Source organism: Malurus melanocephalus, unplaced genomic scaffold, assembly GCF_030028575.1.
Source record: "Malurus melanocephalus ecotype Western Australia unplaced genomic scaffold, MMel_1.1 scaffold_2, whole genome shotgun sequence".
NCBI classification, from domain to species: domain Eukaryota; kingdom Metazoa; phylum Chordata; class Aves; order Passeriformes; family Maluridae; genus Malurus; species Malurus melanocephalus.
Genome location: NW_026623234.1, coordinates 7,818,688 through 7,835,038, shown reverse-complemented (window position 1 = coordinate 7,835,038; position 16,351 = coordinate 7,818,688). Strand labels below are relative to the sequence as shown.

Below are 16,351 nucleotides of genomic sequence, written 5' to 3'. Positions count from 1 at the left end.
TTCCCCTCCTCTTCCCTTCAAGGTCTCTCTGCTCATGTCATGTGGAATGGCATAAGTTCAGGTGTGGATCAGAGAGACTTTGAAATGGAAAATCAGAGGATACCACAGGCCATATTGGAGAAGAGCTGGCAAAGCTTAGAACCAGGCTAAAATMGTGGTGAGGGTTAGGACTAATGTAGGCTTGTATGGGGTGCTGTGCTTGTAGTCCCAGAGAAATCTGCAAGCCAAGAATAATGAATACTGGCAGAGCTCCATGTGAGTAAGAAACTGCTTATCCTGTCTAGGCTAATGACAAAATGTTACATATTGGCATTTTTATTTTTATTTATTTTTTTTTTTAGGAAAAGAAAGATTAAAGCAACCACTATACCTAAACACTCTGCTTTGCTCTGATAAGATGCCAGAATTATAYGACTTCTACTGTGTAACAAGGTTCTTGATGTGGGTGTAGCAGCCCCTCCCCATACCTAGTGGATACACTCTCGGGAATTTTTGCAAGTRTGGGTATTGCCTCTTGTAAGGTCACTGAGTCAAGAAAGTTAATACATTGTATGAAAAAATGTCATGTTTTGTGTGTTTCCATAAGAGCACCACAAAACAGTCCTACATAAAGGTTACTATTACATAGACAGCAATGATCTCCCATGCATATTACTCTGCAAAATGTTGGGCGTCTGCCCCGCCCTCCATCAAACTCAACTGATAATTTAAAAATTAAGGACTTGATGTAAATGCAAGCCAGTCTGGTTCATGAGATTATCTCCACCACTCAACCCCTCTGTCAGGTAGAGGGCTTAGCATTACTTTGCCTTCAGTGCTCAGGGTCTACAGCTTGCTGCCATTACAATGCCCTGGTACTGTTGCATCTTTAGACATGCCTGTAGAGACTGGGCCTGGCTGGTAGATATATCTCCATTTTCCCCTCTTCTGCTTCTGCTCTACCGCTGCACTAACTTGCCTGTTCTGTGACAATACTCCCTTTCTAGCCAAACTTCCCATTACTGAGTGCCCGGTGCGTGGGTGAAGCAGCCACATGCCATCTCTAAGGGCTTGTCATCTCAAGAGGTACCAAACTTGGACTTGGGATGTTTTCTCAGGTGCAAGGCATGTTTTACCAAAGTCCTGGGACACGTAACTGTCACGAGGTCTCCAGGATTTTCTGGGCAATGCAAAGCAATGGTCTGTGGGGCTACTTCTGCAGCTGGGAAGGCAGAGGAAGATCTTCAAGAAGGGTAGACTCTGGCTGTGGGTCAGCCATGTMCCGAGCCCCGGCATGGAGGTGACACGAGGATCTGTGCTCCCTAGGACAGGAGCTTGCTGTCTTGGCCCCAGAGCGCAGGACCAAAGCAACACGGCTTGTGGACCATGAGGTGATATCCTATGCCCAATTTACTTGCTCTCTAGCCTGACCCGGCCGCACGGCTCAGCTGTCAGTGCCGCCGCCCGAGGCTGGGGCCGCCTGTACCCTGCACGGCTTTGAGACGGGCACAGCCCGGCAGCCCCGCGGAGAGTGTCGGCCGCACAGCCCGGCCGCCTCCCGCAGCCCCGCCGGGACCRGCCGGCACTCCTGCCCTCGTCCGGCCGCCGGGGGCTCCGGGTGCCCCCGAGGGCTCCGTGTGCCGCGGGCACGGGGATCGCACCCACCCTGCGCCGCCCGCGGCCAACCTGCACCGCCCGCCCGGCGCTGAGGGGCGGGGCGGGAGGCGGTGCGGCCCCGCCATTGGCAGCGGCCCGCGGCGGCCGCACGGCCATAGGCGCACGGCGCGGTCAGTGCCGGCCGGCCCCGCCCCGCCGCGGCTTTATAACGGGCATCCCCATGGCCGAGGCGGGGAACCTGCCGCGCCGCCACCGCCGCACCGGGGCACCGCCCGCCCACGGACACGCCGCCGCCCGGGACAGCCGCCTCCGGTGGCCGCAGAGCCGCGCCGCCCCGAGAGACGATGGTGCCGCGGGCCTGGCGCAGCGCCGGGGCTCGCCCGTTCCTGCTGGCGCTGCTGCTGGTGCATCTGCCGCAGGGTCGCGGCCACCGAGCCACGGGGCCCCGGGTAAGTGAGCCGCCGCCCCGGTGCGGCAGGTTGCCGTGCCCCGGCCCGCCGCCCCCGCGCCCTGTCAGCGCCGCAGGTGGAGCCCCTGGCGCCGGGCAGCTCCCCCCGGCCCCGCTCCTCCTGGGCGCGGACCCTCGCAAGGGCCTCCCCGCTCGCTTGTTAAAAGCTGGGTCTCAGCTGCGTGTGAGAAGTTCGTACACCGGTATTAACTTGTTGGCATTTATTGCAGAAAAACACGGGAGGGTGGAGGTTAGCAGGCTGTGTTTTTATATTGCTCGACTTGGATTTAATGTAGCCCCAGTTTCCAGCACATAGCTTTAGGAGTTTTCTTTTTTTTATGTTCCCTATCAGGGATTAAATGAATCCCTGCAATAAAACTAGATGCTTTCAGCCCAGGCTTCTCCCTGTAGGAGTCTAGCTCTGGTTTTTTTTTAATCTGACAGTGTTTGACTCTTACTGGGGCTGTTAATTTCACTTACCAAGCCATTACATTGCTCTCAGGGAGAACCCAACATTTTTCTAAATATGGTTCTCCCAGTGAGTGAGTGTTACCACTGCAGCACTACTACAGAGTAGTGTGAGAGTTTTCAATTATAAAGCTGCAAAACAGTAGCTGTTCTTCAGCCGATGCTGCAATGAAAGCACAYCTCTGGGTGAGTGGAAAAACTTCTCTCTCTGCAGGCATGTTGGATGCATTGGCCAGTGTGCATTCTTGACCCGGCAGTCTAAAATGCTATGGAGTGTAGGACCTAATTAACTTAGACCGTGGTTAGGCAAGACCAGGAGTCTTTGAAATCCCTACTCGACCAAAGTATAACAACAAGGGACTTTAGTACAATGTTCTTTTTTTTTTTTCTAATGGAAGTGTTTTGACCATGATGGCTATTAAATGCTTCTCAGAGCTATGGAAAGTGTACTACTGGCTGCACTGATGTMCTTGTGTACAGCTGTGCTGTGTAGCCTCTTTTATGGCCAGATGTGTAACAGCAGCTGTTCTGATCTCACTAGTTGTAAGTTAGAACTGGTGTGTGCCATAAATTACTGGAGACCTGCTTTAAAAGATCAGGAAACACAGGGGTGCTTGTGCATATATCTTTATTACCCGATATCAAGTATAAACCTCACATTGGAGTGATTCCAAATAGAGGGGAGCTTTGAGGTGAGAAGTAAGAGTCTGCCTGGATAGCTAGGGCCTTCATCAGCACCAGTATCTGACTGCTTTAATGAAGAGCAACTGAAAAAACAAAAAATACCCCAATGGTAGTGCATGGTTGTGCAATGAGCCTGTATATCAAACAGTTTTCATATATACCATTTTTATATACTGTACTTTACAAGGCAGTTTAATTGCTCCCTGTGCTGTGTTGTCTTGGAGTGAGAGCTACTTCAGGAGAGTGGAAAATGAAATACAAAGGACTACTGATGTACYTTTTGCTTGAAGTAAGTGAACTGACTTTGCTATTTCTTCTTTCACGACTGGGGGAGAGAATATCAGCTGGGAGCACTGGCATCTACAATTCTGTAGGAAGATGTGCTTAGAGTTTAGCTTAGTGTTTTAACCTGTGAGCTCTTAAATGGAAAACTGTGCATTTCCTGGATGTCTAACTCAGGAAATCTGTCTTTTTGCCCCTCGAAGTGTCATGTTTAAGAGCACGTGAAGGTGAGGAGTTTGGTTTACTTGTTTGCAACCAAGGCTGATTGATATAAACCCCTAAGCTTCATCTCTTGCAGTGATTAGACATTGCCAGTGAAGTTGTCATTAGTATAAAGGTGCCATACTTCAGATTCTAATGAAAATAAAAATACTATTAATTTCCTAAATAGTGGCTACCATGTTACACTAGCATGTATTTCTCATGTGGACTTACAATTAAGAGTGTATTTCTATCAGGAATTCTCCCTGGATGTGGGAGGGAAGGGGTGTGTCAGTGTTGCTGTTGGGTGTCTGATCTTGTAGGTGTTCAGTTGGTAGGGTACCTGCTCTTTCACACTTTCTTTTCTGAATGGTAAACACTAGAACCATTATTTGCAAACTGAAATGCTTTTAAAGGTGAACAACMGGTTTTAGTCCTACTCAGTAAATTCAAATGACCAGCAATAATGCTTGAAGTGAGTTCTAGATCTTTCTCCTTGTGTTTCCCTGTTGCTACTGTAGTCCAGCACTGTTACTGAATACATCAGCAGAAAAGAATGGCTTGCTAATGTTTGCAGAAAATGTTGAAAAACTAAGTATTGAAAAGAAATAGGTATATCTACATCTCTCTGCCAATAAAGGATGAAACATTCAGATGTAGCGAGTCCAGAATAATTATTTGAATACCAAGGTAAATTACAAGTGAAGCTAGTACCTACAGGTCTGCTGAGGAACTTCTGGCTCTCAAAAGATGTATGAAGCTTGCTGTTTCTTGTTATAGTGAAACTATGAGCAGTGATGTGAATTCTTTAGGCCTGGTGTCAGTGACTTGTAGGAAACATCTGGCTTTTGCATACACAGTGTTGCCCAATGACAGTTAATAACAACTGTCCTAAGTTAAGCCCCATAGGAAGTCGAGTATCTTGTCCTAGAAATAACTTGGAAGCCCAGGGCTGCTGTGTGACTTGTTTCTTCACTTGACAGATGCTCGTAAAGCTTCTGCTGTGTTACACAATCACCTGGTCGCTTCTACTTTTGTAGCTCAAAGGAGCATTGCAGGACTGTACTTGGAAAAGGTCTGTTTGTTGGATGCTGCCTTCTGGAAAAAGATAATCGGGTGTTATTTTTTTATTTGTATTATTTTCCTGTGTGCCTCTTTCTCTCTGTTGGCATGAGATCTGGAGGGTGTGACAAGCCAGGTCTTGCTGTTTTCCCCCTCCTTGATCCCAAAGTGATAGATGGGGAGCTTGACTGGGCTGGCTCTTGCATCTCCTACTGTGTGGTGCATTTAAGCAATATTCTTACATATCAGATTAAACAGATTGTGCCACTAAGTCTATTTTCTTCCATCTGGGCAATTAAATGTGACCTTTGTTTTCTTCTAGTTCCGAAACAGATCTGTGTAGGCTCTCTGCTTTCTGAGTATAACTCCTGACCATTATGAACTTCATCCATACATGGCAGAGAACTGTTGGTGAGAGTAGTGACAGATACTAGCACAGAGAAATGGTGGACATTTGCAGAAAGCCCAGAATATGTCTGCAGCAGTCAAAAGCTGTCCTATGAACAGGCTTAGATTTCTGGAAGATTGGGGACCTGCACCCCTCCAGTGACTTCACAGGACTAAAAGATGGGAGGGGAGGACCGGGTCATCATTAGAACTTTCATACACGGAAACATCTCATATCCTCCCTTAAAAGGCAGGCTGGTGGGGGAACCTTACAGTTCAGTGTTGTTGTAAAGGAAGATAGCAAATAGTAAAATTATCAAGCTACCAAGAGATTCCAGTGAATAAATTGGAGAGCCACAGAGCATTGGGAATTCCCTGCTGCAGCTGGCTACAAGTTGGAGCACCAGGTAAGAATCTTGATAAAAAGTACTGAAAAGGCTCCTGCAGCTTTGTTGTTCCCTCTGGAGGTGCAAGAAGCATTGCTGCTTATGCCAAGGAGTGGGACAAGGAGCGTGTTCTGCTCTGTGTTCTCAGCAGCACCACTGGAAGGGTTCCACAAACCAGGTGTCTTTATGCATGCCCCACCTAAATCAGGGAGTCTGTGTTCTTTAGGGTGGGAAGAAATTACAAAAGTGCATGTAATAAAAGTATAGAGGAGACAGCTTCATACACAGGAGATCTAGAACAAAAGAGTAAACCTTAGGATAGGTTTTCAGTGAAGGAATTTTATTTCTTGGTTTAGAGCTTGATCACCACTCTGCATTGCAAAGGTCTTCACTAATAACTAGCAACTGAAGCACTTTAATGATTTTAGATTCCTTTATCTTTGGAGAGATTCATTTATTGAAGGAACAAGTACCCAAAGGCAAGTCTTCAGAAAAGAGATAGAGTAACAAATCTATCCTATGGCAAGCAGCTTTTGGTTCCAGATACCATGTTTTGGTTGGGTGAGGGATGTTTTTTACCCAGGTGGAAGCTCTAATTGAATATAGATCTCTACTGCTTATTTTTCCTTCTCCTTGCTCATGTTTAGACCTTTAATGTTAGCTCAATTTATGTGTACTAAAGAAACTGATCTGACTTGTGTTTTTTAAATAGTATGCAACTGTGTTGAAGAACAGGATTAATTCTTGGGTAGAGAAGTATTAAAACATTATGTTCCAATTGGAACAGCAGGTCCTGTTCTTAACAGAAAAACACTGTAGGATCTGACTTGCTCTATGTTGTCTTAGAGTTGGTGTTTTAGCTGCCTGAGCTTCAGAATTGGCTACAAGAATATTTCCACTCATGTTAATGAGCTGTGCTGTTAATGAAAGATTTCTGGCCAGCAAAAGATGAGGTACAGAAAAAGAAACTGCTCACGTATTTTTTTCTGGTGGTGGCAGCAAGCTCTGTAGCTGGTGGAACACCTACAGTGATAACCTCTTGGACAAGTTTTCCAGTTTCTAGCTCTAGTCATGTGCTAAGGTAATCTTCACAGTACAGAACAGATGCTCTCTTGGCTTCTTTCATTTCCAGATGGCCCGAAGCAATTGGTAGGATGACTGTAAACTCATTTTAGTCGTATAGTAGCTCTGAAATATTAATACTGCTATTTAAATATCTTAGATGTTCTTATCCTGCCATCTCAAACTAATTGCGACATTACTATGTCAAAAAAACCCCAAACAAACAAAACCCCATTTTGTCTCTTACTTGGCTGCTGAATCCCAGTTCTTCTCGTGCTGGCACATCTGACATTGCAGTTAAGCTTTACACAATAAGCTTTATGCCAACATTGAAAGCTAAACATGGAAGCAATGCAGGTGGAACTGAAGCTGATCCCTGAAGGCTGCTGTGCTGGCTGCCATACTTAATCATCCTGTTTGAGAATATGGTGGCTCCCTCTCAGAGGCCCCCAGCAGGTCTGCCACGAGATCTCTGGTGCTAATGCACTTTCTAGGGGCTTTCTGGCACAGTGGATCTTGAGCCAAGCTTGGTGTGCAKTGGGAGTAGTTTATTGCTTTGGTCCTCAAGTGACTTTCTGGTGGAGTAGCAGCTGTTGTGACTTGAACTGTGAAGCCTACACACTTAAGTACTGTCATTGCTTTGGTAGAACTATAAGCTTTTTATGCTTTTCTGAGAGAAACTCTTCTGTTTGTGAAGTTCTTGCTCTAACAATGAAGGCTGCCATTGCTGTGGGTGTGTCCATTCCATGCTGGAATTTTTTGGATAAGGTGAGAGGTCAGTGTGAGATCTTTGCTTACATAAGGAAACTATCAGGATGTGGTGGAAACGGTAAGTAACTGCCTCTTCTGAGTGGCTCACATGAGCAGTTACAACTTGTGTTCAGCTTATTTATATGTCAGCCATGTGAAGCTTTCTGCGCGTGATGATTTTACTGCTTGTAGGTATGAGGAAGGAGTATTAAGGAGCATTCTGGCACCAAAACCTTGGCTAAGAATGCAACTCTGCCCTCATCCTTGCTTTTTTATGTTTGGTTGGTGGTTTTTTTTTTTTTTTTTNGTTTTTTTTTGGTTTTTTTGGTGAGGGGAGGAGACATTGTCACTTTGAGAGAGTAACGACAGGAAAGCATAGCTAGTCACACCAGGGTGTAAAGTTTTATTCAGGACAATGAAAACCACCCACCATACAAAAGAATTCTTTGTATATGGCCTCACGTAGGCTATCAGCAGCCCTTCAGCCTGGGAGCAGCTTCGCCAGGATAAGGCCTTACCTTGAAACCAGCCTCATGCATCCTATTCTGGATGTTTTTTCTCCTTATTGAAGTAGGTTGTTGATGAAGCTTAAGCTTCTGTCGGGTGCTGCAGTAACAATATCAGTAACGTTAGCAATGTTCGTGGGCATTAGAAAAGTCATCTGTTTGGTGAGGAAAGCATTGCCTCGCATAGTGGGCCTGTCCTCTGACAGATGCTATTTCTTTAAAAATTGAAGTGGCAAATAGGGTTGTTATGCTCCCCTATAAGAACTGCTCCAAGGGAAGCCTGTGCTCTCTGAATAAAAGGCCTTCATGCTGGAAGTGCAGCCACCACAGTGTTGTGAGTGACAATGGAGCAAATTGCTTTGGTGAATGAAGGGATTCTCTGTAGTCTGTGTGACACCTTCAGGGTATTCTGAAGACTACCTGGGCCTGATTGGATGATGCCAAGGTGACAGCAGCAGCTGGGGTAACACCCTTGCTGGAAGTCATGTCTCCCTCACTGGGAATATTCAGGAACCATCTGGACGCAATCCTGTGCCATGTGCTCTAGCATGACTCTGCTTGGGCAGGGAGGAGGGACCAGATAACCCATTGTGGACTCTTCCAACCTGACCCGTTCTGTGATTCTGTCAGGTGTTTCTGTTGTGCTTCTGTCCTTAGAGCAGTGAACTAGAAGGCCTTGTAAGCCTGCAGGTGCCTGGGCTGTCAAACTCTTTGCCGGTGGTCTCTCAGCTGTAGCCTGCTCAGAAGGATCTGCCTGCATATGTTGGGTTTGTACATTTTTGCCTCCTGCTGGCTTGTGGCCGGGCCAGCTGCTGTTGAGGGCCTACTGACAGGGGTTTTCATTTGGAGTGGCACGTAGCTATGCCGTGGGGAAGTGAGTGGTAGGTGTGAAATGAGAGCAAACTCAGGTACTTCCCCCCAAGGTCTGTGCCTAGAGATAGGAAAATAACACTAGGTACTATAGCAACAGAGGCTGCATCATTAAAGGTTGGCTCAGGATTTTGGCAAGTAGAGTCTGGCAGCAAAACCTAGACAAGCAACCCACCAATGCTGCTGGCAGACTCTTCATGCAGGTGGAGGAAGTCATACAGAAACTGGTGTGTGTAGGCAGATAACTTGCTCTGCCATGGGCACCCAGACTTCCCTCTTGGGCTGGAGCTGTAGTTCTGAAGAAACAACTCTTGCTTCTGKATGAAGTAGATGAAGGAATGTGAGCAGGACACTGTACCCGAGTAACTGCGACAGAGGACCATACTGCTCAGTACACAGAGGACCATCCTGCTCAGTACTTGAGTATATAGACCCAGAACATGTGCAGGTTTCTGGAAACTGGGTCGCCTTGCCTCACACACATTTGACTTGAAGTGGATAAGGAAAAGGAAGCAGGCTACTTGCAAGCAACATTCTTTCTGTGCAAGGCATAGACTATTGAGATTGGCTCCGTAGGCTACATGGCAGCCCTTGTCAGTCTGAAATTAAATTTGATTCACTGCTATAAGAGCTTTGGCCTAATATAATTTTTCTCTATTCTGAGTCTCATGACAAACTGAAAGAATGTAATTTCACCCTATTCAGAGTGGAAGAAGCCTGCTCTTTCTGTGCCACTGAGATGTTGTTTAAAACTGGGGTTGAGGGGTTGATAAAGATGAGGATTTTCTCATGGGAGAACCTCTGATAGAAAGAATCATAGTAAATGGAAGGGAAGGTATGTAGGGATTAGAAAGATGGGGAAGTGTAGGACAGATGAAATAACTTGTTTTTCTACGGGTTTTTTTTTTGGCCACTAGTCCAGTTAATGATAGTTGGAATCATATCCAGAGGGAAGTGCTGATCCTCAAATAGGGAGGAGAGGTTCCAAACACTTAGTGGGCAGATTCTGTTTCAGAGTTTCTGTTGGCCACCAGTCCTCTGTTACCGCTGCTTGGGTCACAGACTAGAAGGAATGTGGAAAATGTTGTCCATCCCTGTTCTCTTCCCTGTTCCATGACTGAGACAAATCACTTGAATTGCACAGGGAAGCCATACTTTGCCTTCTGATGAAGCAAGTCCACTAACCTAGCTGCTGTATGTCAGCTTGTGATGTGTGGAATAGTGCTTGTTCTTTTATTTAATTGAGTTCCTGAATAGCTGGATTGAGAACCTTTTCTTTGGTTATAGAGAAATCCCAAAATCAAGATCATATGATCCTTCAGTTGTAATTCTAATACTTCAGCGTTTGACACTCCAACAAATTAAAACAATCCAATACAGTCTTAATGTAAAGGTAACTGTCTTGAATTCTACAGCTATTGTGGGTTGCAGAAGAGGCAATGTGATCATGTATGGTATGGAGGGGGAGTAAACCAGGAATCAAAAGATAAGGAAGCATCCTTAGGTGAAAACACCTGGTAGAGGCAGTGGTATCCTTTAATGTCCAGATGTACACTATCTGTAGATCTTGCTTCTGTGTGTACCATATACATGCTAGTCAGAAACATGCAGTATGGTAATCTTTTGTTGCAGCATAGGCTCTCTTGAGTCCCATGAAGATTAAAGAACCTACTCTAGCTAGTATATCAAGCCACTTTCCTTCCCATTTCTTTGAAGCAGATTTATATGCATTCTGCACTTGGGCTTAAACAAATCCATGGTAGAACTAGGTGCAAGTTAAGAACTAAAAAGCCAGAAGCTCTTGGGTGTATTTTCCAAGTGAAGGATATTAAATGAGTTGGGAGTTTGTGGATACTAGCCAAATAATGGGGTTTGTCTGAGCCAAGAGATTGCTTCTGGTTTGGGTCCAATTGCCATACAGAATGGTAACTCTTACTGGCTTCTGCCTGGAGTTTTGCATTTGGCTTATTCCTTTGCTCTTAAAAGTGAACAGACAAGTGTTGCAAAAGTAGATAAGCTGTGTGCAAAATTAGCTTTTAAAAATGTGCATGCATCTGGAACACTAGAGGATTATTGCCTCCAAACTTAAAGGGAAATACGAGTTTTAATGTGTATGCTTCTCAGGCTTAGTGGAAGCAAATTACTTCTAACAGAAATCTGTAAGACTGGTATGCGTAAAATGATCAGGGGTGTTAATGCAATGATTTTTTTGCTCTACTGTTTTTTTTTTCTGCTCCACAGTTCTAGAGATTAGCTTGATTTATTTCCCTTTCTGTGTTTTAACCTCAAAATATGTCAATCTGGAAGAACCTGATCCACCTTTTAAAACTAAAAGCAAGACCAGTACCTACAGCCAAGGCTTTGGAGTTCTGTCAGGTAAGGAATTGGGTTTAAGTGCTGCTGTATCTTCCTGCTGTTGTAGTAAACCTAGCCAACTGGATTCTCAGTGCTACTGCTGGTGGTGTAATTTGCCCTCAATTAGCTGCAATGCATCTGAAATATTCCTGGAAACTAGGCTAGATGCAGCAGTCTGTCTGAGTAGAGCTTTAACATAGCTTCTGGAAGTGCTTGCCATGGGATGGGATTTGTTAAATGTGATGGACATGTGTAGAAGTTCACAGGTTTACTTTTTGACTGTGAGAGAGTGATGCTTCTGGCTGCTGTACCTAAAGGTAACCTCTGAGGTTATTCTAGAGATACTATCCTGCAGTGTTGCAGATAAAAATCGGAAGTGATGGCAAAGTGACATTGCTTATCTGGATAGGTAATACCTGTTGGTGAAATAAGGTATTTCAGTGGTGGCTGGTGGCTGTGCTATAGTGACATGTGTCTCGTTCTTTCCATGAAAGGGGTTAACACTGAAGTATTTTTCTATGATTTTTAAAATCAGGGTTGCTACACCAGCATTCCTGTGACTTTGTCAGTGTGTATGGGCTATCTTTCCTTCTTTATTATTGCATAGGTACGCAGGGTATTTTTTTGAGCAGGAATCATACCCCTAGGTCTAGGTTTGAAAGCCAAAGCTGTCTTCTGTGGGCTTGAGCTTGTTAGGTGCTCTGTAGAGCCAGGGATGTGTTCCTTCATAGAGGCAGGATGTTCTCTCGGTGGCAGTAACTGGTCTTGCATTTCCTTTGCCTTCCCAGTTTAAGCTTGAACTGTAAAAGGAATAGTGGGTGTAATTTCTACAGACATTTACAATATGGACATAGACATGCTTTGCTGGTGGTAGCATATTAATGATTATTAAAACCATTGTCTAGAAGTATGTGGGAGTATGTCAGCTCAGTTTTTTTTTGTTTTGGGTGCACATCTTCAGGAGCTTCCAGGGAGCTGAATGTTCTCTTCAGTGTACTCTGAAAGTGCTTTATGCTCCAACTTGGTGGTGGTTTCCTTTTTCCGAAATTAAGTACACTTACATTGAGGTAGTCTAGGTGACTCTGAAGTAATCTGGATGTTACTGGTTCTAGCTGTTGAGGACTTAAGTTTTCCAGGGTTGTTAGGTTTTGTCCTGTCCTCAGTTCCCCTGAAATAACAAGTGTATTAGTAGAAAAAAATTGTGTTCTGCTGGACTCGAGCTCTCACCTAAGCTATTACACGTCTTAAAACTTGAAGAGTTGTTAAATTCTAACCATTGGGAGTTCTCCTTAACTTCCCTACCTCACCTATCAGTTCTGCATACCCTAAAAAATCAGGATTATAGTTAGGGTGGCTTATGGAGCTTTAAATAATTGTACAAGTTAAACATTTGTTACTAAAATAGGTGTCTCTTAAGGATGAATAGGATAGGGAGTGAAACATAATCAGTGCAAAACTTTAGCTTTTCTTGTCTTCATCTTCAATGAGACTGTGTAAATTTCAGGATTTTAATTGTGAACAGGAGATACTTAAAGGAGTTCCAAACTAGCTGGATTGTGAAGAGGAGTTAAGCTTTTCTTTACCACAAAAGTGCTTCTTCACCTGAAGCATTTTGGCAGCAGCATTGGAGCTGAAACTAGCTGCTGCTCATCAGCATACTGCTGTGTATGTTTTGCAAATTTCTAATCTGGATTTGAAAGTACCCATAGGACAAAGCATCTGAACTCATCTACCCTGTTTTGTAAAATCTGTTGGTATGTAAACATCTGATATGTAGCTGTTAGCTTTTATCCTAGGAGGATGAAGCTATCCTGGTTCATGTGTATGTGGTTCTTGCATGAAAATAATTAAAAAGGAAAAAACATGTCAGTCCCAACTTCCAAATCAAGTTTTACCTGTATAATTAACTTAAGAAAAACACAGTATATTTTCTTGAACACTTGTTTTTTGGTGCTGAAACTGGAACGGAGTGGGAGAAAAAAATWTACCACACTTCAGTAAATTTGAGCATTCTTAAAACCCATCCCTCAACATTTCTGGATTTGGCCCAATTGTATAACAAGCACATTTTGAGCCCAAAGATCTGAGACTCTGATCTAGCTTGAGTAGTTGGTGTCAGAAGCAAACTAAGTTTTTGAGTTTCTTGTTGGAACTCTGAGAATTTACCTAAAAGTCTTCAAGTTTTGCTTCTAGTTCTGCTTGCAAACAAAACCAAAAATGTTTCCACAGTTGCTTCACACAATCCGGGGACTTTTCCCCCTTCTCCCTGCTGAAGTCCCAGAATTGGGAAGAGTTCAGTAGTAGAACCTCGTGCAATTTGAAAAGAGAAGGATTTGATAAAAAAAAAATCAAGCAACAGAGTACTCTTAAGTGAATGACAGTCCCAAATAGAAATTTTAACTTCAACTATCAGCAAGTTTTTCTCTGTAGTAAAGAATAATGAGTTACAAAGGCGTATTTTCCCCCTAATGTTTAAAAAAGGTAGGTATCTTATCAAAGATACCTACTTAACTGTTCTTCCTGTTAAATTTCTTATTCAGATGTCCCATGCGGCTCTTAGCTCTTTATTGCTTTTCTTAAGGAAATTACATCTGACCTTAAGTGGGAAGCCTCTATTATAACTACTTCCAAATTAGTCTGCCCACTAGTAGTGTCATCTTCAGAATAGCTCCAGATGAAAAGCTTCTGACTAGCTTTTCCTTTGTCTAAACTCCTGTCAAAATCTGCTTCATTCCCTTAAAGATATATACTCTCTGGGTGTGCCTTTATTCAGGTAGGGCAGCAGGAGTGGGAGAACACTTCTGAACTTGGTAGTTTTTGCAGAGCTCTGCCTGAAGCCTTCTTCTTGGTAAAGGTGTGTCCAATTTTAGGAATTCACACTTTTCTTTGGAATCATTGGGGCAAGTAAATCAAGTTAAATTGCGCATATATATTTCACTTGACATGTTTTCTTTCAGTTTGTTCAGCATTGGTAAACTCACTTGTAGAGATATAACCAGCCTTTCAGGGCAATGACTAAGTGCTGCATGTCAGAGCAAAAGCTAAAGATGACTTTCACTTCTTTCCTTGTCTTCACCTTGCATGAAACTGTGGAGAATATAAGCACTTGTATACAGGAAGTGCCAGAAGGCTGATGATAGACGTGATGAGGTCACCTCAGATTAAGAGGACAAAATAGGGTGTTTTCTTTGGCTTGTCTCTGGTTAGTATTTATTAGAAAGCAAACCTAGGGATTACCACAAACAGTCTAAGCCAAGCATGTCAATTCTTCAGTGTATGGTAGACTGATGTTCATGCATATCCATGCATTTCCTAAGGCAACCAATTAGGATCAAATGAGAAGAGATAATCTTGTTAAATCTCATGCCAGTGTTCAGATGGGTAGAACTGTATTTATCTCARATTGCTTTAGTGGGACTTGCTGGTGGCTTTTGTTTCACTAGCAGATGTTGATGTAAAAATACAAGTCTCTCTTGGCATCTGTTTTATTGTAAGGTGATTGACACCAGTGCTAGGCATTGTTTACACAAAACATCTGAATGTAGTCACAACTGGATTCAAAAGAATATTATCTGAAGACAGCATGTATAAATGCTGACACTGATGAAGCTTGTTTAGTTGATGCCCTATACTAAATTGCAATCAGGATGTGAATAGAGGAAACCTCGTACAATAGGCAAGGCACAGAGTTTGAGGAAGTATTTCCTACCCAAAAAGCAGGGAGTACTTCATTTTACTTTCCTCAGCTCGCACCTTGTATTTTTCTGATAAAGCAGATGCTGCAGTATCAACTCTTTAACCAAAACTCATACCAAGCTGTTGTCCTGGTTTCTTACTCATCTTGAGCACTTGGTTTTGAGCTTCACATCCCTGAAATAAAGGAAAAACGTCCGGAAATTTTTCCTTACTTTAGCCAGTGACATACCTCTATCTCAGATATTTGTGGAGGAAATTGATGGTACCTAGTGACATCTTGTTCTCAGTTGGGGATTATTAGAATGTTCAGCTGACTATTGCTGATTCTTTCTAGATGTATTGTAGGGCAACATCTATGTTATAGCTAATGCTGTAAGCGGAGTCTGCTCAGCTTGAACAGTTTTAGGTGGACCTGCTTTCAGACAGTGTGCTTGACTTAGTAGGAGTCTTCTTTTCAAGTGTGATTCCTGCTAGGGGAAGGTTTTTGTGGAAATTGAGAAAGTTTGTAAAGTCATCCGCTTTAAAGCTCAAATGGCACTGATTCAACAAATGCTACAAGACACTAAAGAGACAGTTGTGAAGGGCTGGATGACTATCTTGCAAGTGTCTGTCTCAGCTGGAGCTTGGAATCCACTTTGGTAAATGCTATATAAGCTCTTAGGCTAGAGAAGGTGAACAGTTCTGGAAAGACAGGGTAGCTCAGAATCTCTGAGTTGGTGTCAGATGATGACAAAATTAAACAGAACTGTAATTAATCACTTTCATTCACTTAATTCCCCATTCCTTTCCTTAGTTGATTTATTTATTGGTTTATTCACTTGTGCCAGGGAAAGCTTCCTTTCTAGATTTCAGACCATCTCTGTATTTCTTAAGTCTCGTGCTACAGTACCTCTAATGACAAGCAAGTGGCACCAAGTTATCCACATGACTAAACAGCATGGGCAATGCTTGATTGGGGTGTGAATCTGCAAACTGGAAATGTTTCTGCTTTTCTCCTTGCTTGTGTTTTTGGTTGACCTCGCCCAGCTCCCAGGAAAATGAAAGCCTGATGACCTTGAAGTTCTTTGGGATTCTAGCTTCTACACACTACTGGTGTTTCAGATTATAGCATATAGATGCAGGTTCTCAGGCAGTGAGTTGAGTGATAAATCCCACATTAATTCAAGCACCTACATGCTATTTATTTCTGTACATTCTGGCTCTATGAAGAGCCTCTGAAAATTTTGATATGGCAGGGCTGTCACATCCAAACCTTGAGACTGATCTTTCAACTTCTGCATTTGAGAGGGTAAGAGACCACACAGTTAAAGGTAAGTGCTATAACTGGTCCTGGTGCTAAATAATTCTGAAAAAGAACTGCCAAATATTGTATCTCCTGACATGCTTTAACCTGGGAAACTTATAGGAGCTATTAGTTTTGGTCACCAACAATCTCCAGACAGGATAGGAATAAGCATTTTTAAGTTTCCAGAATCTGACAACTTCTAGCATTTTAATCTGAGGGTTTAAGCCTTTACCAAATTTTCTCAAAGCCCCATGAAGACTAAGCCCCTGTAGTAATTCACAAACACTTACTGACCTTACACTTTAAAGCACTA

The 16,351-nt window shown here is 43.5% G+C and overlaps 1 protein-coding gene across 4 annotated transcripts in view; it reads left to right on the top strand.

Annotated features, from left to right (window-relative positions):
* Positions 1–1,835: 1,835 nt before the first annotated feature.
* The window catches only part of SMOC1 (SPARC related modular calcium binding 1), a 126,791-nt gene continuing 112,275 nt past the window's right edge, over positions 1,836–16,351 (top strand). For all 4 annotated transcript variants that reach the window (XM_057366990.1, XM_057366981.1, XM_057366973.1 and 1 more), the window contains exon 1: positions 1,836–2,045. In XM_057366990.1, the coding sequence (XP_057222973.1) occupies positions 1,941–2,045 (105 nt within the window). In that variant the 5' untranslated portion in view covers positions 1,836–1,940. The remainder of the gene's footprint in view (positions 2,046–16,351) is intronic.